Source organism: Lactuca saligna, chromosome 1 (assembly GCF_052625555.1).
Source record: "Lactuca saligna cultivar CGN05327 chromosome 1, ASM5262555v1, whole genome shotgun sequence".
NCBI lineage: Eukaryota > Viridiplantae > Streptophyta > Magnoliopsida > Asterales > Asteraceae > Lactuca > Lactuca saligna.
In genome coordinates this window covers 34,398,910-34,422,201 of record NC_136417.1, presented here as the reverse complement: position 1 = coordinate 34,422,201, position 23,292 = coordinate 34,398,910, and the positions used below count along the sequence as shown (strand labels likewise).

The following is a 23,292-nucleotide window of genomic DNA, read 5'->3' as shown; positions in this document are numbered from 1 at the left end:
GGATTCTTTCTTAATTTACCAGTAAAATTAACAATATGTCACTGATCGTTATTATTTACGTGATCAATATTAAAAGTCATATTTGAAATTTTGTTGGCAACTTGCAAAAGGTCAAACACTCCTATTTTCATTATGATAGAAACTTCCTTATGCACTTGAAACTCTCCTAAACAAAGCAACATCAAGACATTTGGCAACTAAATTTGTGTAAAACAAGAGAATGAAGACAACTTGCTGTATTATTAAATAACAGATAATTATCAGGTTATTCGATTCCTGATACCATGATATTATTAGTAATGATCACTAACATTCATCTAGACAAGTAGACAACATCTCCATATTTCAGTGAAAGATCCAACAAACTTCTTCCACATAATCCTTTGTCCTTGTTTTACTGTCTTATACTCTTTTCCCAATCAATTAACACAATGCATTTCCAGCATACGATATATGATGTACTTTCCTTCATCTTCTTATTTTGTAGTATTCTTTTAGTTTCTTCTTCCCATTCTGGATATGACACCGATCGTTCAGCCTTGCTCTCAATCAAGGCACATATAACATCTGACCCATTTCAAATCATGCATTCTTGGAGCGAATCAATCCACATATGCAACTGGACAGGTATCGTATGTGGTCTCAGGCACGAACGGGTGGTCACCCTCAATTTGTGGTCGGGTGGGTTTTCAGGTTCCATATCACCTGAAGTTGGTAATATGAGTTTTCTTAGAGAGCTCATCCTTTACAACAACAGTTTCACAGGCGTCATCCCACAAGAGATCGGCAGGTTATCAAGATTAAGAAGGCTAGGACTTTCCAACAATTCTTTGTCAGGTGAAATCCCTTCGAATATATCTCATTGTCGAAATCTTGTAGCACTTCAGTTGAATGGGAACAATTTCAGTGGTGCTATTCCTAATGAGTTTGAATCCTTGACTAAGCTTCTATTCATAAACCTCCACTCCAACGATCTAACAGGAGAAATACCAAAGTTCATTGGAAACTTTACATCCCTCAGGTTTATTTCTGGGTTGGGAAATAATTTCCATGGAAGCATTCCAGATACGCTAGGCCAGTTGTCCAATTTGTGGTTTTTTGGTTTCGCAGAGAATAATCTTTCAGGCATTCTCCCTCCTTCATTTTTCAATCTTTCATCCCTGACCGATATAGATTTGCCTAACAATCAGATTAGTGGGAATCTGCCATCAGATTTTGCACAAAGTTTTCCTAGACTTGAATCTCTTAGCCTTCGCTTTAATAAATTTTCCGGATCTATTCCAGTTTCGTTATCGAATGCCACTAATCTTGAACGTCTAGCACTCAATGCAAATGCATTTACTGGAAATGTGCCGACTTTTGATCGGTTACAAAAATTGAGAGGCTTCGCCATTAACGTTAATAATCTTGGAAACGGGAAATTAGACGACCTAAACTTTGTATCTTCTTTGGCCAATTGTACAAAGTTAATACGTTTGGGTTTCGGTGCCAACAGTCTTGGAGGAGTCTTGCCAAAATCATTGTTTAATTTTACTCAGCTTATAGATCTCACAGTAGGAGGAAATTTGATTTCTGGAATCATCCCCTCAGAGATTGGGCAACTAGTTAACATCAGGAGATTGTTTCTATTCTCCAACCAGTTTACTGGAAGAATTCCAGATTCAATTGGGAACCTCAAAAACGTCGGAGTAATTTCTCTCAGACGAAACTTGTTATCAGGTTATATGCCATCGACATTTGGAAATCTCACGCAATTAAGCAGGCTCTATTTAGACCATAACAAACTAGAGGGTCCTCTACCATCTAGTTTATCAAAGTGTAGGGGGTTGCAGCTTTTGGATCTTTGTAATAATAATTTCAGTGGTTACGTACCCAAGGGGATTTTCAGTCTATCTTCCTTGTCAATATACCTGGATCTTTCTGATAACCATTTTGTTGGTTCTCTTCCTCCAGAAGCAGGCAGCTTGAAGAATTTAGGGTCTTTTGATGTTTCAAACAACATGATGTCTGGGGTAATTCCAGCTAGCCTTGGAGGTTGCACAAGTTTGGTTGTATTATCCATTTCAGGAAACACCATTCAAGGAGAAATCCCAGAGTCATTTCGATCGTTGAGAGGACTAGAAATTCTAGATCTTTCCGACAACAACTTAACAGGGAAGATCCCTGAATTCCTGGGAGATTTTTTGTTTTTCAAAGATTTAAATTTATCTTTCAATGGTTTTGTGGGAAAATTACCAGAACTGGGAGCTTTCAAAAATTTAAGCATAGTTTGCGTTGATGGAAATACTAAGCTTTGTGGTGGTTTCCAAGGATTTCAATTACCTAAGTGTTCCATTGAAGAATCAAGAAAAAACCGAATTCTTCTTTTCTTGATAATCATGGTGCCAATACTTACCGTGATTTTTGTAACTCTTGTTGTGATCTTTTGTTTGTTGTACAAATCGAGATATAATAAGAAGATTCCTGAAGAGACTAATTCGGATAATGAAAACTTCCCACAAGTTTCTTATAGGAGATTACACGAAGCAACTGGTGGGTTTTCTTTGGCAAACTTGATTGGTTCTGGAACGTTCAGTGATGTGTATAAGGCAATTCTGTATGAGAAAAACATGCCACAAGCTGTTGCTGTGAAGGTACTAAAACTTGCAGTTCATGGTGCTGACAAGAGCTTTTTGGCAGAATGTGAAGCTTTGAGAAGCATCAGACATAGGAATCTTGTAAAAATTGTAACTTCTTGTTCCGCTCTTGATTTTAAAGGGAATGATTTCAAGGCTCTGGTTTATTGTTATATGGCCAATGGGAGTTTGGAGGACTGGTTGCACCAAAATCCACTACTTGGTCCAGAGAATGAGGCAGAATACAGGTGTCTGAATTTTTTACAGAGGTTGAACATCATGATAGATGTGGCAATGGCCCTAGATTATATTCATTGTCAGTGTGGATCACCAATGGTTCATTGTGATCTCAAGCCTAGTAATATCTTGTTAGATGATGACTTGGTTGCTCATCTTGGTGATTTCGGTTTGTCTACATTTATTCAAAATGATTTTTCTTCAAGCCACACCACTTCACTTGGAATAAAAGGCACAATCGGATATGTTCCTCCTGGTAATTAATCTATATTCCTCGTATTCTATAAATAGTTTTGGATTTTTTATTTTTGCAACAAAAATAATCAGTGAGGTATAAGATTTTCATGTGTCGAGTACTTCATGTGTAAACAATGCAGAACACGGGATGGGTAGCAAGAGATCAACATGTGGTGATATTTACAGCTTTGGAATTCTCATGTTGGAGTCATTTACGGGGAAACGTCCTACTGACAGCATGTTCAGTAGCAGTATGAATCTTCATGATTTTGTGAAGATTGCTATGCCATACAAAGTTATGGAGATAACTGATCCTGTCCTTTTTGAAACCAGAAAAGAGGAAGATGTGACTGAAAATGCACAACACCATGGGCCAATCGAGGAGTTCCTGACTTCAATCTATCTGATTGGGACTGCTTGCTCCATGGAATTGCCGAGAGACCGGTTACACATAAAAAATGTCATTGAACAACTGCAAATTGTGAAGAAAACTTTTCTTGAAACCATTGGGTGACTCCAACGTTAAATAATGAATGACATCAAATGTAAATTAGGTTAAATTGATGTTTTGATATTGTATTGAAAATCCTCAAACTCTAATCTTGTGAAGTGTGAACTTTTAACTAATTAAGAGAGTGAGACCTTATTTTCTACCAATGATGATTTAAAAGATGGATAAATGATTTTAAAACACATTAGTCATTTAAATGAAAAGAGGGGGTGTTTCCGTGTCTTTTCGTTACCCAATTTCATCATGTACAAGTGGTAAAAGAAACAAAACATTTCTCTTCTTGAAAGTCAACTAGGAATCTTCTAATTCATGGACAAATATTATATACTTTACTGACTTAATATTTTGGGTGGTAAAAAAGAAGTCTTTGTATCTGAGAATGACTTGAAAACATGGTAATTGTTGGAATTCATTGATGATGATGATGATGATGGTGTCAATGTAGCTGTCTTGTTGCTTTTCAAATGATGACAATGTACTTTGAAAATGCAAAAATATAAATTTTTATGTTATGTTCTAAAGGATTTCCAATTAAGACATTTGTACGTTGAATATGTAAAAGTATAGCATTAAAGATAAATGCAAAAATATAGCGTTATAGTTTGTCTTGCAACCTTTCCTATTTGAACATTGTACTTTAAAACTTTAAAAATACAGCATTATCATTGATTGCATAACTATATTATAAGAGTAAATGGATTAAATATAACATTATACTATCCGTCTTAAATCCTTTCCCATTAAGACAATGTACTTTGAAAATACACAAATATATCATTATACTTTATGAGTTACGTCTTTTGATTAACAAGATTGTACTTTGAAAATGAAAAATCAAAATTTTGCTATAATATAAGAATTTGTATCAATGTGTGATCTAAATAAAGCAAAGTATCACCGAATAAAGGATATCATGTGGTTGTTATCCGAATGAAGTATTGATGACCATTCTAATCAACCAAACGAGGGTCCAATTTAAGAAAGTTGTAATGTTGTAACATTGTCGAATTTAGGTTGTTTTCAACAAGCTGCTCAATATTTCTCCATTGTGATGTCCATAACATAATATTTTTTTCGAGTTTAATTAAATTGATGTTAGTTAAGTATCCTTTATATTATTTTTGTATTGAATGTCATAGCAGTTAAAACGGAAATAAATAATTAAGAAATGTGTAGTTATAAACATAAATAGTGATGGATTATTGACAGAACAAATCATCTCAAAAGTTTAATGTGGTAAAAGATTACTATAGAGAGAGAAGCTTCACCGCTATATATTCTATGATATTGCGTTGGAATTTACCTTAATTGTTGACTAATATGGCTAAGCTTGGCTGGTAGTAGGTAACCACACTTTTAATAATACAGTGACCATTCAACAACCATTCATCTTTTTGCAGTCCTATTTTTCTCTATTAATTTATTTATTTCATTTGTTGGTGCTATTTAAATTGGTTAATTAATTTACTAATATGCATTTGCAAGGTAATATACAAGAAAACACATAAGTACTCTTTACCTTAAAAACGCGTCATGTTGTAACTATATGCAAAACCTCCCCTTATTGGTAAGCACACCAATTTCCTGATGATCATTATATATATATTTACGTGATTGATATAAAAAGGCATCATATTTGAAATATTGTTGGGAAAAGACGATTAAAAAACATTGTAATTAATTTGGAAGAGTCACTGTCAACATGCAAAATGTCAACCATTAAATGTCAACCATTGCTTCAAGTCTTAGTCTCTGCTTACTAAAATAATGATGCAAATCTTCCTTGTGAAACTGGAACTCTTCTAAACAAAAGTAGCAACATCAAGACATTTGGCAACAAAATTCAGGTAAAACAAGAGAATAGAGACAAATTGTTGTACTATTAAAATCCACATAGATATGGACAGGCTATTTAATTATTCATGCCATGATTCTATAATTAATTAGAAAAGATGACTATACCAGATTAAACCTGTTCATTGCATTATATACAAAACTGAGATTCTTTACCAAAAGAGTACTGCATCAGAACAATATGCGCTTCCTGCAAACCCTATATGTTATCCTTTCTTGCATCTTCTTCTTTTGTAATATCTTCTTGACCTTTTCTGCTGATGCTGAAAATGATACAGATCGCTTGGCCTTGCTCTCACTCAAGGCACACATAACATCTGACCCGTATAAAATCATGCCTTCATGGAACGATTCAAGCCACATCTGCAACTGGACAGGTATCATATGTGGTCTGAGGCACCAGCGAGTGGTCACTATCAATTTGTGGTCTGGTGGGTTTTCAGGTCCCATATCACCTGAAGTTGGTAATATGAGTTTTCTTAGGGAGCTTCTCCTTCACAACAACAGTTTCACAGGAAAGATCCCTCAAGAGATTGGCAGGTTGTCAAGATTAAGGAGGCTAGGACTCTCCAACAATTCTCTGTCAGGTGAAATTCCTGCTAATATATCTCAGTGTCGAAATCTCATAGAACTTGATTTGAGCGGGAACAGTTTCATAGGAGTTATTCCAGTTGAGTTTGAATCATTGACCAAGCTTCTATACATAAACCTCCATTCCAATGATCTAACAGGAGAAATACCAAAGTTTATTGGAAACTTCACTTCCCTTATGTTTATTTCTGGGTTGGGAAATAATTTCCATGGAAGCATTCCAGATACTCTTGGCCAGTTGTCCGATTTGTGGTTTTTTGGGTTCGCAATGAATAATCTTTCAGGCATTCTACCTCCGTCATTTTTCAATCTATCATCCTTGACGAACATAGATTTGCCTGACAATCAGATTGGCGGGAATCTGCCATCAGATATCGCACAAAAATTTCCCGGGCTTATATTTCTTAACCTTCCGATAAACAAAATTTCGGGAAATATTCCAATTTCGTTATCGAATGCCTCTAATCTTGAAGTCCTAGCACTCAATGAAAATGCATTTACTGGAAGTGTGCCGAACTTTGATAGGCTACAAAGATTGACACATTTTGCTGTCAACATTAATCAACTCGGGAATGGGAAATCTGATAACCTAAACTTTGTATCTTCTTTGGCCAACTGCACTAACTTAAGAGGATTAGGTTTTGGTGCCAACAATCTTGGAGGAGTCTTACCGAAATCATTGTTTAATTTTACTCTACTTACCGATCTCACAGTAGGTGGAAATTTGATTTCGGGTGATATCCCCTCCGAGATTGGGCAACTGGTTAACATGAGAAGATTGTTTCTATTCTCCAACCAGTTCATCGGTAGAATTCCGGAGTCAATTGGGAAACTCAAAAATGTCGGAATAATTTCTCTAAGTCGAAACTTATTATCTGGTTATATACCATCGTCATTTGGAAATCTCACGCTATTGAGCAGACTCTATTTACAACGTAACAAACTAGAGGGTCCTATACCATCTAGTTTATCAAACTGTAGGGGGTTGCAGCTGTTGGATCTTTCTAAAAATAATCTCAGTGGTAACATACCCAAGGGGATTTTCAGTCTATCTTCCTTGACAATATCCCTACGCCTTTCTGATAATCATTTTGTGGGTTCTCTTCCTTTGGAAGTAGGCAACTTGCGAAATTTGGTTTCCTTTGATGTTTCAAACAACATGATGTCTGGGGTGATTCCAGCTAATCTTGGAGCTTGCACAAGTTTGGTTGTGTTATCCATTGCAGGAAACACCATTCATGGAGAAATCCCAGAGTCATTCCGCTCCTTGAGAGGACTAGAAATTCTAGATCTTTCTCGCAACAATTTAACAGGGAAAATCCCAGAGTTTCTGGGAGATTTTGTGTTTTTCAAAAGTTTAAATTTGTCTTTAAATGGTTTTGTGGGAAAGGTACCAGAAATCGGAGCGTTCAAAAATTTAAGCATAGTTTCCATTGATGGAAATAGTAAGCTTTGCGGTGGTTTCCAAGGATTTCGGTTGCCTAAGTGTTCCAGTGAAGGATTATCAAGGAAAAAACGAATTCCTCTTTCCTTGATAATCGTTGTACCAATACTTACCGTGATTTCTGTAACTCTTATTGTGATCTTCTGTTTGGTGTACAAATCAAGATATAATAAGAAGGTTGCTGAAGAAAATAGTTCGGATAATGAAAACTTCCAACAAGTTTCTTATAGAAGATTACACAAAGCAACTGATGGGTTTTCTTCGGCAAATTTGATTGGTTCTGGAAAGTTCAGCTCTGTGTATAAGGCAATTCTGTACGAGAAAAATGTAGCCTATCCTGTTGCTGTGAAGGTACTAAAACTTGAAGTTCATGGTGCTGACAAGAGTTTTTTTGCAGAATGTGAAGCTTTGAGAAGCATCAGACATAGGAATCTTGTAAAAATTGTAACTTCTTGTTCAGCTCTTGATTTTAAAGGGAATGATTTCAAGGCTCTGATTTACTCTTATATGGTTAATGGGAGTTTGGAGGACTGGTTGCACCAGAATACGCTAGTTATTGATCCAGCGAATGAGCAGTCATACAGGTGTCTGAACTTTTTACAGAGGTTGAACATCATGATAGATGTAGCTAGCGCCCTAGATTATATTCATTGCCAATGTGGATCACCAATGGCTCATTGTGATCTAAAGCCTAGTAATGTTTTGTTGGATGCTGACTTGGTTGCTCATCTTGGTGATTTTGGCTTGTCAAGATTTCTTCAGGATACTAGACATGATTCTTCTAGCCACACCAGTTCACTTGGATTAAAAGGAACAATCGGATATGTTGCTCCTGGTAATATATCTTACTCATATTCTCTCTTTTTTCCTTCTTAAGTTATCATTAAGTACATAAGTTGATGATTTTTAGCATATACGTCTATAAATAGCAGTGAGTGTAAGAGAAATTGGTGAAGCTGCTCCTTTATCATCGACTATCACAGGTTCATTCATAGAAATAGTTTTTTTGACAAATTGCAAAACAAAGTTTCTGAAATAAATTTCCCTTCCTAATGCTTTCAAAACTGAGACTAAGCTTTATACTAGTCATCCTTGTTAGTTGTTTCAAAAGAGGATCAGCCTAACTAGTATGATGGATTTTGTATAAATTATACTGGTTCATTAGGGGTGTATATCCACCCTAAAATACGTTTATTCATTAACATTCTTTTATAATTTTTTTGCAACGGTGGTACGAAAAATCTATCTGGTCGTTGTAGAATTCATTTGATAGAGCTTGCATTTGCTCATGTGTAAACTATGCAGAACACGGAATGGGTAGCCAGATGTCAATATATGGCGATATCTATAGCTTAGGAATTCTCATACTGGAGTCATTTACGGGCAAACGTCCTACTCACAACATGTTCAGTAGCAGTTTGAATCTTCATGATTTCGTAAAAATGGCTATACCACACCAAGTTATGGAGATAACTGATCCTCTCCTTTTGGAAACCAAGCAAGAGAAAAATATAAATAAAGATACAGAAGACTGCAAAAGGTATGGGATAATGGAGGAGTGCCTGACTTCAGTCTATCGAATTGGGATTACTTGCTCCATGGAATTGCCAAGAGACCGGCTACACATCAACAAAGTCATTGAGCAACTGCAGTATGCAAAAGAAACTTTTCTTCACAGAATTGGTGAACCTATCAGAAAATAATCAAAGACGTTGAAGGTATCATGTTACTCCATTCCACTCTCCCCATCACCTAAAGAATAGAATTTATTTTTTGAAATGTTTTCTGTCTATTCGCCTGGTTCACTCCTAATTATTATCTTATCATATCAATACTATACTGAATGGTGTTTTTTAAAATTTTACTAACTATTCACCCATGCCAATCAAGTTTCACTGATTAATGTGATTTTATAGGTCTAGTTAGTACAGCCAGCAACCAAACAAACTCAACCAACGGATGATGATTTGAGTTAGAAACCAATATAATCATCTTAACTTGCTTAGAACACAAAACCGTATTTGAGAGATGAAAATCGAATTCAAACTCCTAAACAAAATGTGAAACTTGGATTTGTACACAAAGGGAGGAAGAAAGTATACCTTGAACCACTTGATTACTTCTAATTGAACCAAGAAACTTGAAATCGAAATCCTAAGGTTTTCTTATGATGAAATTGCCATTTTCACAGCCCTATCTCCTTCCAACTAGAACCTTTTTTTTTTTTTGGTATTGTGCTATAAAAGTAGGACTAAATTAACCAAAGTAAGATAATTATTTATAGAGTTTTATTATTTATTTATTTATTATTATTATTTTGCAAATCTACCTTTATTGCTTTTTATAGTATGTGCAAATTCAATAATAAAAATGTCTACCGAATCATAAAAGTCTAAAAAAAGAGCACGCTGCCACGGATCAAGTTTTTGGAAAATTCCATGATCGACTAGAGAACTCTGGCATGATCAAGTATACTCGAGAAGTCTCCAGAGAGATCAAGAATGCTCTATGAGACCTTGTAAGATGCTAGAATATTATAGATGTCCGTAGAACAAAGGAGAATGATCCGAAATAATCAAGAGGGCACTAGAAGAAGCTAGAATGACCCGGAAGACTTTGGAACAATCTAGAACATGCTAAATCATACAAGAGTGATTTAGATAATTTCGGGACGACCTAGAGATTTCTAGAGCACTGTAGACAAGTATACCATATTCTAAAGTCTTGTAAAGGTCATGTATATGATAAGAAGAGTCTAGATTAGTCAAGAATAATCGGGACCTAAAAACTTCCATTTGAAGAGATGTAAGGTACCTATAAATAGGAAGGATGTCTCAGTTGTAGGAATCATTGAGAAGTTGCCTTGTAAGTAGTCGAGTCTATAATAGAAGCTTCCTTTCTTACATTGTAGCATTCATTATCACATCTCTTGCTATCCTAGTCATTAGTACATCGTAAGGAAGTGTTCCAAGCCTGACTTAGTCGAAAAACACTAAGTGGCACATGGTGATTGAGTCGTCCCGTGACACGTGGTATTAGAGCCAGAGTTCGTACGAGCAAGAGATCGTAGCAATGGAAGGAGGAAGTGATGTAGTTAACATTCCCCCTGTTGTTGAGGAGAAAGGAAGGAAGTTCAAGAAGAAGAACCAATAAGTAGATACCTTGGCGAACTTAAAGAACAAGCTTACTAAGATTGAGATTAGTGTCGGTGAGATCCTTGAGTGGAAGCATACCGTTTATCAGTCTGTTAACGACATAAGGGACACAAGTGATGGAATGAAGGAATCCATCAGTGTCATCAAAGAAGAAGTCCTTGAATTGATCAACACATTGTGAAACGAATATCGCGAGAAGGTAGCCACATTAGAATCTGAAGTAAACTATATAAAGCAACGATAGTCAGAGGAGCCGTTGCGAAGATGACACCATACACATAGGCACCCAAACCATTGAAAAATGGATGTAAATGCGACCCCAAAGAACTACGAATTCTTTTTGTCGATGGAATGTTACTTCAATGCTAGCCGAGTGACAGACGACAAGACGAAGGTTGATATGGCCATCCTTTATATATGCGAAAGCGCAGCTCTATGGAGGAGAAGGAAGCATGGAGACATTGAGAAAGGATTATACACCAGACACCTGGGAGGAGTTCAAGAGGCAATTTAAGAGATAATTTTTCCCACATAACGCTGGAGACATAGCGATGAAGAAAGTCCGTGGGCTAAAAAGCATAGTGGATCCATCCGAGACAACATAGTCGAGTTCACGAGCTTGATGCTAGAGTTACCCGATATGCAAGAGAAAGACACACTTTTTTATTTCATGGATGGACTACAATCTTGGGCTTATAATGAGCTTAAGAGGAGAAATGTTAGAGACATCAACGAAGCTATTGTCATGGCAGAAGATCTAATGGAATTTCGAAGAGAAATCACGGTTAAAAAGAATAGTAGGGGAGAACAAACTATGTCAGAACCAGAACAAAAACAAGACACGCCCCAACCTTTGAATACAAAAGGAAAAGCAATCAAAGGAAGATATCGAAGAGAAGAACGGAAGGAGATCAAGTGCTACTTGTGTGATGGTCCTCACTTGATCCGAAATTGTTCGATGAAAAACATATTTTATGTGATGGTGTTGCAAGAAGAAGAAGAAGGAAAAGAAGCTCACATGAGTTCCATGCGACTTCTAAACTCTATGGCAAAAGACAAGACAAAGGAATCGAAAGGGAGTGGTTCTATGGTAGGAAGTCTCATGCTAGTCGAAGCTAGGGTGAATGGAGGAAATACCAAGGTGCTAATAGATTCAGGTGCGACTCACAACTTTATTTCTGAAAACAAAGCAAAGAGATTGGGGATCCACTACATGAAAGAAGAAGGCCACTTGAAGGTTGTCAATTCTCCATCCAATCCTTTCCTAGGAGTTTCACGTGGAGTACCCATGAAAATCGCAGAATAGGAAGGCACCGTTGACTTGGAATTCGTACCCATGGACGACTACAACATGGTATTAAATGGAATTCCTAGACGAAGTACGTCCATGGTCGTTCAAAAATGATAACATTATGCGTATTACTAAAGGTACAATCATTCACAATGTACCTCTGGAAAGGAGTAGAACAAGGTCTTGAACGCTATCGACTATGAAGTTTAAGAACGGCCTTAAAGAAATCGTGACGATACAGAAAAATACCCTAAGTTGGAAGAAGGAACATAATTCACAAGCGACTACTAATCATAATGGTCGAATCAAGAAGTATGTGAGACCAAACAACGTGGTTCAACGTATCGTAACATGTCGATGCAAGATGGGATCACGATCAACCTTGAGAATTGGTCTGATATTCCATGCGGCTACAAGAAGACCCAAAACAGGCAAGGAAGTAAGAACACAAGTGACACCTCACTTGAAAGAGCACTATACAAGAAGACTTGATGTGGACTCAAGGGTTTAAGTGGGGGAGGGTGTCACAGACCAAGTTTCTGGAAAATTCCACGATCGACTAGAGAACTTTGGCATGATCAAGTATACTCGAGAAGTCTCCGGAGAGATCAAGAATGCTCTACGAGACCCTGGAAGATGCTAGAATATTATAGATGTCCATGGAACAAAGGAGTACGATCCGGAATAATCAAGAGAATGACCCGGAAGACTTTGGAATGATCTAGAACACGTTAGATCATACAAGAGCGATTTGGATAATGTCAGGATGACCTGGAGATTTCTAGAGCATCGTAGACAAGTATACCATATTCCAGAGTCTTGTAAAGGCCATGTATATAATAAGAAGAGTCTAGATTAATCAAGAATGATCGGGACCTAAAAACTTCCCCTTGAAGAGGTGTAAGGTACTTATAAATAGGAAGGATGTCTCATTTGTAGGAATTATTAGGAAGTTGCCTTGTAAAGTAATCGAGTCAATAATAGAAGCTTCGTTTCTTACATCGTAGCATTCCGTATCGCATCTCTTGTTATCATAGTCGTTAGTACATTATAAGGAAGTGTTCCAAGCCTGACTTAGTCGAAAAAAAACTAAGTGACACATGGTGATTGAGGCATCTGGTGACAACGCCCTATCTTATCTTTTCCAATCCCTACCCTCTCACACTCTTCTCTATTTTGTTGCAACCATCAAAAAAACATTCGACCATTTCTCCCATGCATCTCGTCGAACTTCATGACCACCATCGTCGTCCCACACAACGTCGTACACACCATCGTCGTTGTAGGCCATCGTCGCACGCACTGTTAAACCATCGCCCCTTCTCCTACCTCTGCCAGCGACGACGTCGTTGCCAGCTTGTCGGTCACTTCCACAGCCAGCCCCGTCATACTTGCCAACAACAACATTAGGTAATAGTTGTGTATCTAAAATCGACTTTATACTAGGGTTAATTTCTGGAAACGATTTTTTTAATCAATTGTAAGCACGCATTATGTTTTTGAATTTCAAGAAATCCACATGGCATTAAAGGAATTGGACCAATCTCTTTTAACTTATCCATGATTTTGATTGATATCATTTTTTTAATGTGGGTTTGATGAAAGAATCAACAGTTCTCTTTGATTGACTCTTCTGGTCAACAATATGTTAAGTGGTGCTAGAATGAAACAATCATGTACATATGTGTGTGTTTTGTCTAGTTATAATGGATATGTTTTCACTTTTGAGTCTTATGTATAATAGTGCAGGTAAGCATGAAAATATCTTCACAACTATTTTCTTTTTATCTACTTGATAACATATGTAAATTCACAGTGGATAGCTTGTGTCTGATCATGATCATAGAGAACACGGAAGACTATTATTATGAATTTGAGATATCCTAGTTTGTATGTAAAGTCCCTTGATTAATTGGAAAATGGAGATGTAGTTATGACATTATATGGATGGTCATTGTGTTTGTGATACGTTACCATGCTAAACTTTTTGTTATTGACTTCATACGTGTTTTTACTAATGAAGGTGAAGAATTGTACTAATGAAGGTGAAGAATTGTGATTTTTATCCAATGTTAACTCATGAACCGGATGCTGAGAAGCTGGAACATAGGGACTCGAATGGAAAAATGTATGTATTTCTATTGATATGCACTCAAGTGAAATAAGAGTTGTGTAAAAAGTTTCAAACACATAAATTTTTGGTGAAATGTAAACATCCATGGTTCTAAAATGTGTTTATTAATGGCTTGTAATCAATACCCAATGCCCTTGCCTGTTTTTTTATGATTAAATAGGAAGTTTCCGACTGACAATTGTGTATGCTAGATGGTTTTCTCTACTTTTATAACTTGGTCTAATACATATTAAACTTTTGATGTTGGAATCGAAATTGTCTAATTTTGAGCTTTTTTCGTTTGATGTAATAAATTATAATTATTCAAAGAGTTGGTTCAGTTATTTTTTTAAAATGAAAATATTGAAATCAGCAAAAACTAATACAGAAGGGTAAAATGATTATTTTTATCATTCACCACAAAATTTTAGACCCTCTTAAAAATCCAGACTTCTTAAAATTCAGAAAGCCCTTTAGAAATCTTTCCCTCACTCCCATATTACACCGCAAAAAGAAAAACCCAAGCCATAAAGTTGTTTCCTTCCACCCATAGCGCTCTATGTTGTCTGTTATTTTGACCCGCTTCTCTTGCTTTACGTTCTTTCACATCTAGTAAATTGATCTTCATTTATGTAGTTTTGCCTTTTTAAACCGTTCTTTATGTAGCTTCTTTTAGTTCTTTGTGTAGCTTCTTTTAGAGTCGATCATTGTTAATTGTTATCACTTTGATGCCCACCTTTAATTTGGATAGGTATGTCCATATATAGTCTTTTACTAGTTTAAATTGAATGCCCAACAAGTGATAAAACTCAAATGAATACACATTTGCACCTTGAAAGGTACTATAGATTACAATAGCTTTAGTTCCCGAATGTTTATTGTACTTTGCCTTTTATATGTTAATTCATCCAATTGATCCAAACATGTATGAAGAAGTGAGTCATGTATTGGACAATTAGTACTCTTGGTTAACCAGGTTGTAAATCATGGTTAATCAGGTTGTATATATTTTCAACCTTCGTTTATCTATTTTACTAAGTATTTTAGGTCTCTTGACATAGAATCCATATTTGGTTTTTCGCTATATGTGGAATGAAAAAGAAGCTTTAACAAATCCCCTTTGACTGCGTTATTTGTTTTACTTAGAATAAACAAGGATAACACACATGCATACAGAAAAGTTCCAGCAAAACTCTATATAAAACCGTTGTCTTTTTCATTCAAACGACAATTTTGCCTTTCCATTCAGTCTTATATATGATACCCTTCATATCCCACTCATGGCCTGTATGCTATATGGTTCCACTCAAGTACTCATCTTTCATTTTCCATTTTTTGTACAAATTATATGCAAGTAGTTATCATTTAATCATTAAACAACCTGAACATCAATAAAATATAAAATCCAAAGTCTAACACACGTGCATACTCTTTTGTAAAATTGAAGTCTCAAAATTGATGGAAACTTAAAATGAACTCTAAACAGCCATTCAGATACACAATAAGCTTCATCAAGAATAACAAGTGTATTCACATGCTAAGTGTATGTGAACACACCCCTGATCATTTAATCAATCATTCAGATTGCTGTAGAAAATTCCCCTCTGTATAACCAACAGAAATTTTTGTCCATACATATACACAAATGTTAAATGTCAAATTAAGGAAGTTTTAAAACTAACAAACTTATACCGATTAATTGGGGAAGTCTAGTAGCTTGTAGGGATTTTTTGAAAGTAATAGTTTACAATGGGGTTTTCCCCCTTGTTGACAAGCTCAAATTTGAAACGACCCCCTTTCTTCAGTCCATTTGCAACCCTAAAATCTTTCCAACCTTGTCCTACATAATAGTATCTATTCTTATAATTCTCTAACTCCACAGTCCACGACCTTTCATCTTCCACATTTTTCAGAGTCATCTGTCTGGGATTCATTAATCCATTCGACTTTGCAAACTTGATTGGCAGAAACTACAGTAAACACCATTGTTATTTGTTAGTAGGAAATATTCCCTCTTCTCTCACAAAGATAACTTAACTATTTTCAGTTACCAGAACTGATTTTCTTATGCTGCAGGACTTCACTTCTCCCATGAAGTATGGGTGACCATCTTCTTCACAAAGAATGTAACCTTCCTTCCGTGACAGTTTTTCTTCTTTATGGGATTTAATCTGCTGCTTGCTTTTAAGAACTGAGCATCCGAAATAGAATATAAAAATTAAATCTGTTTTTTCTTGCCTTGGATCATTCAAATTTATTATGAAGAGTATATAAACTAAATCCAAAATTAAGAAAAAAAAAGTATACTCAGAAAGTTGGCAATGGGAGACTTGTCCTTTTTTTCGAGGAGCTCAAACTTGAATTCATCACCTTCCTTCATTCCATTTGCAACTAGAAAAGATCTGAGACCTCCTCCAAGATAAAAAGATGTTCTATTCATTTTGTTGAGATGAACTTTCCAGGATCGACCTTTATCATCTCTAAGAATCATTTCTCCAATTTTTAAACCATTTGGTTTCGAAAAGTCAGCAGGTAGATACTGAAATTAGAAGCACCACAATATGTAAATGATTATATTGAATATGTGCAGTTTATGGGATCTAAAAGTTACCAGAATCCATCTTTTGAGTGTAGTAGGCTTGAGAGTTGAAATGAAGTATGGGTGATTGGTAAGAGTCGAAGAACTAGTTCCCTTCTCTTGAATACGGTTTTCCACCAAATTCTTTCCCTTATCTGAATAAACAAACAAATTGGGTGGATTAACAATCGATGAATCCATCTTGTTGGTCTCATTTAACCCAGAATGGTTGATAACTAACAACTTACATTCATCGAAACCTAAATAGCTATATATGAAAGGGGAGAGAAAGATACATACTATAGCACTTGAAAACAGGCAATTCTCCGTTTTTAATAAGCTCAAACCTACACACGTCTCCGACTTTCAAGTGATTTTTTACTATGAATTCACGCCAACCAGTTACACAAATCTCTGTTTTAGTTTTCGTGAGTGTTGCTGGCCATGTCCTTCGTGTATCATCCATTAGATACACTTGTGTGTATATCCTCTGGGTAATCAATCCATTTGATCTTGCAAAATTAATCGGAATATGCTGCAAAAACATGTAAACCAATTGTTACTGATACGTTGACTTTGAAGTTAAACCAACCAATCACTAGTTTCAAATTAAATATGATTGTTATATTCTGGGTTTAACACAAGCTTTTTGATCCAATAATAGTTTTCCATGAAATCTGGTTCAAGAATACACAAATCATATCATATCAAATCAAAGTTGAAAAGCAGCTCATTTGACCTAAGATGAAGTTGATGACTAACCAATCTTGATTTCTTGATGACATAAGGTGTAATTTTGGACTCGAAACAGCCACTGTCATCAACTTGAAATATTTCTTTGTCTTGAGATGCATAATCGTTCCTCTTGCGCTTTTTTAGCTTCTTCCGTCCTTTCAATCAACATTTCAACACAAGACTGAATGTCAAACTCGAAATATATTTCCCAGTTTTTTTGGGCCAAATAGCAAAAGCAAGCTCCAATGAATTAACTTTTATGGAAAAGAAATCACTATACTAAATTGTACAGACTATATATGCATACTAGATACTGAGCTTACTATGTATAGAGATCGTATCAGATTCTGTAAGAGGTTCTTCGTCGATTTCGTCAAATAGATTTGTGTAATGTTTTTGACATGTAGATTGGTCAAACACCATAAAGTCAAACACCATGTTTCCCTGATGTTTGAACACAATAAAGTCAAACTCTTGCACTCCATTCTCTGTCACAAACTTTCTCCAACCGTCACCAAAAACCCCATCGTTAATGTCTACCGACCATTTGTGACGGCCATGTCTCAGTATCGCTTTCAAGCATCTCTTTCCGTTCAGGTTCGTCAAGAAAGAGCTTGGAACCGACTGCAAATGCATACATACAGCATAATGTGATTATGAGAAGAAGGGGTATGCATAAATATAAAGAGTATAGCGTATGCAAAACTATGCACATTGATGACCTGTAAGTGAAATTTTCTACAAGTGTATTTAGCATGGAGATGCTTACAAGATTGAATAAGAAGCTTGGAGGGATGAACTTGAAGGAATGGGTTGGAGGATCTGCCATGACAAGTTTTGAGCGAGTAGCGGCAGTGAGATGAATACCTTTACCCATTATAAACTCAAACGCTATATAAGTTTGAGTTTTCTTTGAGATGTCTTCTTAATTAACCATCTGATCAAACGTCGCTATCCAGCTAGAGTAATAAGTACCGACGGATAGACTCTAAAACTTCCGTATGTTTAGGCACCGTTTTCAAAGTAATCCAGTAGCAAACTAGCAATTAATCCAATGGACGGGATCAAATGTTATAACAATTTTCACAAAACATAATATTTTCCTAAGGTTGTCGCTCGACCTAGCTGGTCGGTAAACTAGGGTTAAAGAATTAATCGGTTAGGTACATATTAATCTGGGACCATTAATTGCTAATTTGTTGAATTTTAAAAAATTAAATATGATTAATATCATATCAAAATTTTAAATATTACTAATATCACAAAATAAGTTAATATTATTAATACAACACTAATTATGTTTCAAATAGTTTTCATTGAGATAAAACTTCTTCAAAATGTTAAAATTTCATCGGTTATACTGTTTCACTCATTATTTATGCAGAGATTAATCGCTAGGTGCTCTCTAATCGACCGAGTAGCGCCTAACGATTAATCGAAGATTAATCGGGACCTAATCGGGATTTTTACAACAGTGATATTTTCTAAATCTTAAATGAAACCAAAAATACATTCATATAAATCATTTTTACTTACTTATTTTTGTTGTGGGTATGGATCTAAATTATAATATATTTTTTGTGTTGTCCTATAATCCTCGAAGTTATGACACAATTATGGGAAATAAAGATTAATGTTATGGACCGAACTGACTTAAACCCGAATAATACGAAAATCGAATAAGGATAATTGCATGAACCGAAATCGAACCAAATAACCAATACAGGTTTGGTTAGGTTTGGTTCGGTTCAGTTATTACCCGAATAACATATACAAGATGATTAATGACCTAATATAACTGAATAAACCGTATTAGAATTTTATAACCCAAAAAGAGCCTAATACGATTTTCCATGACTAGACAAGATAGGAATTCATGAATCTTTAGATACAAAGAAGGAATGGTCGATTTTTGAATATAAAGAGGAAGGATCGACACTCAATTTTAGAATAAGAATGCTTAAGTAGGAAGTCGACTTCGGTAATACGATGCAAGAAGTTTTTCTTTTTCTGTTTTGAATGTACGACTCGATCACAGAAAGAGGGACAAGAAAAAACACGATCAAATCGATTAAAAAAATGACTTCAGTTTCGATTAAAAAAATGACTTTTCAATTCTGGGTCCGGTATTTAGAACCAAATAAACCCTTACTTAGGTAACCCAAACCGAATAACCAAAGAACCGAATAAGCCTAATATAGATATCTGAGAACCAAATTGAATTGCTTATTCAGGCCTAATTCGGTTCGATTCGGTTCAGGTTTCGGTTCGGTTCGAGTTTTCGGGCCAAATTCTCATCCCTAATATGAAATGATCATTACACCTCCAAAGCAAAATAAATTGCATGTCATTATTTTTTTCCTTTTTTAACGAGTTTATTAATCGTTATATTCTACGATCTCCTTTAACGAATCTGAAAGGCGAGGAATGATAAAGTGTACAACATGATTCCACAATCTTTTACGATGGTAGTTGATGATGTAATGTAACAACCTAAAAATCCATATAAAATTTTTCATTTTTTTAAAATATGAATTACAATCATTATTTGTTTCTCAAAATTCATTACACCATATCATATCAAAATAACAGAGTATCAATACCGATAAATACAGAAATTGCTGGGAGTGAATGTTGTGCCATCAAGTCGGGCTTTTTCCTTTAGTACCAAAAGTATCTAAAAACACTCAAAGAAACTGTATGCAAAAGCTTATTGAGTTCCCAAAATATCACATTACATACAGCCATAAAATACCATGCCACATACATAAGGTTGCTATGGCTACCCCCATGGTATTTACCTGAAATGTCATGTGCTACCCCCATGGTCTGATATCCAAATATCATGGGTAGCCCCAATGGTCTGATATCCAAATGTCATGGGCTACCCCCATGGTCTTCACACAAGTGTCACGGGCTACCCCGGGTCTTCAGACAATTAATTGCATAACAACTGCTAATCCACATGTTAGATAATGGGTTTGGCATTGGTGTCTTCGACCCATTGATATAGTGAGAAGAATCACCTTAGACTGTTGATAAAAATACTACTCGGCTACCGGTCCGGAAATCTCACACTCCAAAATCTCCTCAAGATGTTCTAGATGCAGGATCTAGAAGCTCTCCTACATTCAAGACAAGCTCACATCCTCCTTCTTCTTGCAAACACACCAAAATGGGTTATTTTGGCACCTTTAAGCTCAAGGATCAGTCTCAATGGTAACTAGGGTTTTAGGGATGTTTAAAGGCAGTGGAGGCTGGTAAGGAAGAGGGACCAAGGTCATAAATAAGCTTAAATAGGGCTCAAGTCTGAGAGTTAGGGTTTTAGCCTTTAGCCTCATACGCCTCGCATACAAACTTGTACGCCTTGCGTAACAGCCTCGGCTACCCGATGCACACACTTGTGTATGCTAAGCATATATATGTACGCCCAACGTACAGAGGGTCCTCATTTGCCAATTGTAAATACATCAAGGGCTTAAAATGAAATACATGGATTTAGATGTTACTACTTTAGGTGAGAACAAAACATTTCCTTATAAGAGGTGTGGATACCTTCCTTGTCACAACACGTTTTAAAGTCGTGATGGCAGCATATCTCATAAAAACTCTACAGTTAAGCGTGTCCGGGCAAGAACAATTCAAGGATAGGTGACCCCTTGGAAATTTTTCGTGCAGGGAGCCTAAAGCGGATAATATTTTGATATGTGCCAGAGGGGGATGTTAAATGTAATCTCACTAGTGTATTCTTGACATATGTATAGAGGAAAACATAATACTTGATGTTGGTTGGATTGGGTGTGTTGCCCATTTAGGTGTGGTGATGTGTAAATGTACACCTTGTAATCCTGTGTTTTGTGGCCGCGTCTAGCTCCTTGTTTGAATCTGGTCCTCTTATTTTAATATATTTGTCATTTTAAAAAAAAAAACATATTATTTCAAAAAAACCATAACATTTAAATTGAAAAAAAAAACCAACACTACAAGACCAAAAAAAAACGATAAATTAAATCATAAAATGATCCTAAAATTTAAACTTTACCTCTAAGTTTATTCCGAATCTTTGCCTTCAACGCTCGTACCACTTCTACATCTTCAGGCTCCAAACCTTCCATGCTGGTCCTAAAAATTGTCAATTCATTCAACATTTCTTCTCCCTCCAGCTCTTCCCCTTCTTGTCTATGAAGTATTTCCAAATGTCCACATCGTAAAGCATTGTTGCAGTTATATGTGTTGTTGAAAATTCCCTTCAATTTCCTTAATATGCTTTACTTTCCTAACAACTTCATCTGCATGTTTTGCCGCGTGCTTCACTTTTTCAGTTCTTACTGTTTGTAGTAGAGGAGTGATCTATTCAATGTTGTTTAGAATCATATAGGTGTCGTTGTCGAGGTTTATATGAGTCTATGTGTCAGAAACGTCGACCAAACATGAATTTTGTGACCTCTTAGATTGCACCTCCGCCAATGTTGGACATTGAGTCCATTTTGAATCTCTTTTCAATAACTCTCATGCCTCTCAAACGCGAAACTATGACCCATATACACTTGATTTTGCGATTTTGCGATTTTGCGGCTTTAAACTAATCGAAGTCATTGCAACCACTTTCATTTTTTTGAATAAAGCCTGATGTAAATCCCATTGAATTTTGTGCACCTCCTGTTCAAATCTTGTCATTTGCTACTCAACTTATCGATGTTGTGTTATGGGTTGCTTTTCAACAAAGCATGAAATTTTATGAGCGCCTCTTCCCATGTAAAAAACTTTTTTCTTCATACCATTTCCTTTTTACCATTGTTTAATGTCGCAAACCATGTTTCTACTTCCTGGCCTGGCATTGACCATTATGGAGTTTCTTAACTTTCTGTGGTAACTGTTTTCCCTTTCTCTCCCATACTACTACTAGTTTGCGTTTGCGTAGCTAATAGGGTGTATGGCCTGATATTACACATATACCCTTACTTATGGGAAGTTAATCTTGATGACCGAACCAAGGTCATATATAGTCGATGATCGAACCGAGATCATATATAGTCGCTAACCGAACCAAGGTCATACATGACAGATGACCGAACCATGCTCATGTGTGACCAAAGAACGAAACTAGAAGATCATTTTTGTGATCAATCTGACATTCAAGATAACAACAAGTACGTAAAATCGTCATAATTACCAAAACATTGGAGCTATCAATTAAAACATATTGTATTATGTTTGGCTTTTGACAAATCTTATGAGCATCAAAAGATAGTTGTTAAACGGCTGAAAAGTACACATATATGTACCTTTGGGATAAGAAATCATTAATGTGATAAGACCTGACACCTGCTTGGTATCCGATATCTCGACTAAAATAACATGCTCATGTAATTCATAAGGTCTTAAGAAAGGTTTGAGTTGTTAGAAGTGTAGGGATTCTCTTCACCTTTCCGTGGATATAAGGATCGTCATAATCGGGCTTATAACGAAGAAGTTATGGCCTTTGGAAGTTTTGTGGTTTTCTAGCTTAGTCGAGTACACGGGGGTGTACTCAAAGTGTACGCGATGCGTACTAGCAAAGAAGGTAGTACGCTTGGCGTACCCTAGAATACGTTGGGCGTACTGACTAGGAGGATCGCGAATGTTCCCCGGAGTACGTTGGGCGTACTCCAATCAGATCAAAACCCTATTTTAGGGTCTTTGATCCTATTTAAACTCCTTATCTCATAACCTAACCCTAATATCTTTAGTCTCCACCCCTTTAAACCCTAGAAATCATCTTATACCATTCATGGTGGCATTTTGAGTCGATGGTGTCCATTTTTGGAGTGTTTGGCCCATTTTCAAGTGTGACAACCCAAAAATACGACCCAAAAATTTTTGTTTTTAATATAATCAAACTGTCATCAGAGTATCATATAATAAAACCATGCGTGATGTATTCCAAAACAT

General features: G+C 36.0%; 3 protein-coding genes across 3 annotated transcripts; 2 read left to right on the top strand and 1 right to left on the bottom strand.

Annotated features, from left to right (window-relative positions):
- Positions 1–431: 431 nt before the first annotated feature.
- LOC145004691 (uncharacterized) lies at positions 432–3,603 on the top strand. Its single transcript, XM_078963667.1, has 2 exons — positions 432–3,108; positions 3,230–3,603. The coding sequence occupies exons 1-2, from the start codon at positions 432–434 to the stop codon at positions 3,601–3,603; spliced, it is 3,051 nt and encodes a 1,016-aa protein (XP_078819793.1).
- A 2,097-nt stretch (positions 3,604–5,700) lies between these two features.
- Positions 5,701–14,186, top strand: LOC145032316 (uncharacterized). The gene is made up of 3 exons (XM_078981087.1): positions 5,701–8,324; positions 8,795–9,207; positions 13,959–14,186. The coding sequence occupies exons 1-2, from the start codon at positions 5,789–5,791 to the stop codon at positions 9,190–9,192; spliced, it is 2,934 nt and encodes a 977-aa protein (XP_078837213.1). The 5' UTR covers positions 5,701–5,788; the 3' UTR covers positions 9,193–9,207; positions 13,959–14,186.
- A 1,571-nt stretch (positions 14,187–15,757) lies between these two features.
- On the bottom strand, positions 15,758–18,221 carry LOC145004682 (B3 domain-containing protein REM17-like). Its single transcript, XM_078963653.1, has 8 exons — positions 18,131–18,221; positions 17,685–17,985; positions 17,389–17,516; positions 16,927–17,161; positions 16,660–16,781; positions 16,356–16,587; positions 16,100–16,239; positions 15,758–16,018 (listed from the first exon to the last, which is right to left on the bottom strand). Exons 1-8 carry the CDS (start codon positions 18,188–18,190, stop codon positions 15,758–15,760), a joined length of 1,479 nt encoding a protein of 492 aa, XP_078819779.1. The 5' UTR covers positions 18,191–18,221.
- Positions 18,222–23,292: the final 5,071 nt, after the last annotated feature.

What these genes read in the sequence shown, in the direction of transcription:
- LOC145004691 (XM_078963667.1), top strand. Translation starts at nt 432, where the DNA reads ATGCATTTCCAGCATACGATATATGATGTACTTTCCTTCATCTTCTTA. An exon ending in AATCGGATATGTTCCTCCTG is followed by an intron (nt 3,109 to 3,229) that starts GTAATTAATCTA and finishes TAAACAATGCAG; the next exon opens with AACACGGGATGGGTAGCAAG.
- LOC145032316 (XM_078981087.1), top strand. Translation starts at nt 5,789, where the DNA reads ATGCCTTCATGGAACGATTCAAGCCACATCTGCAACTGGACAGGTATC. An exon ending in AATCGGATATGTTGCTCCTG is followed by an intron (nt 8,325 to 8,794) that starts GTAATATATCTT and finishes TAAACTATGCAG; the next exon opens with AACACGGAATGGGTAGCCAG.
- LOC145004682 (XM_078963653.1), bottom strand. Translation starts at nt 18,190, where the DNA reads ATGGCAGATCCTCCAACCCATTCCTTCAAGTTCATCCCTCCAAGCTTC. An exon ending in CAAGCTTCTTATTCAATCTT is followed by an intron (nt 17,986 to 18,130) that starts GTAAGCATCTCC and finishes ATGCATTTGCAG; the next exon opens with TCGGTTCCAAGCTCTTTCTT. An exon ending in CACTCAAAAGATGGATTCTG is followed by an intron (nt 16,588 to 16,659) that starts GTAACTTTTAGA and finishes TTCTAATTTCAG; the next exon opens with TATCTACCTGCTGACTTTTC.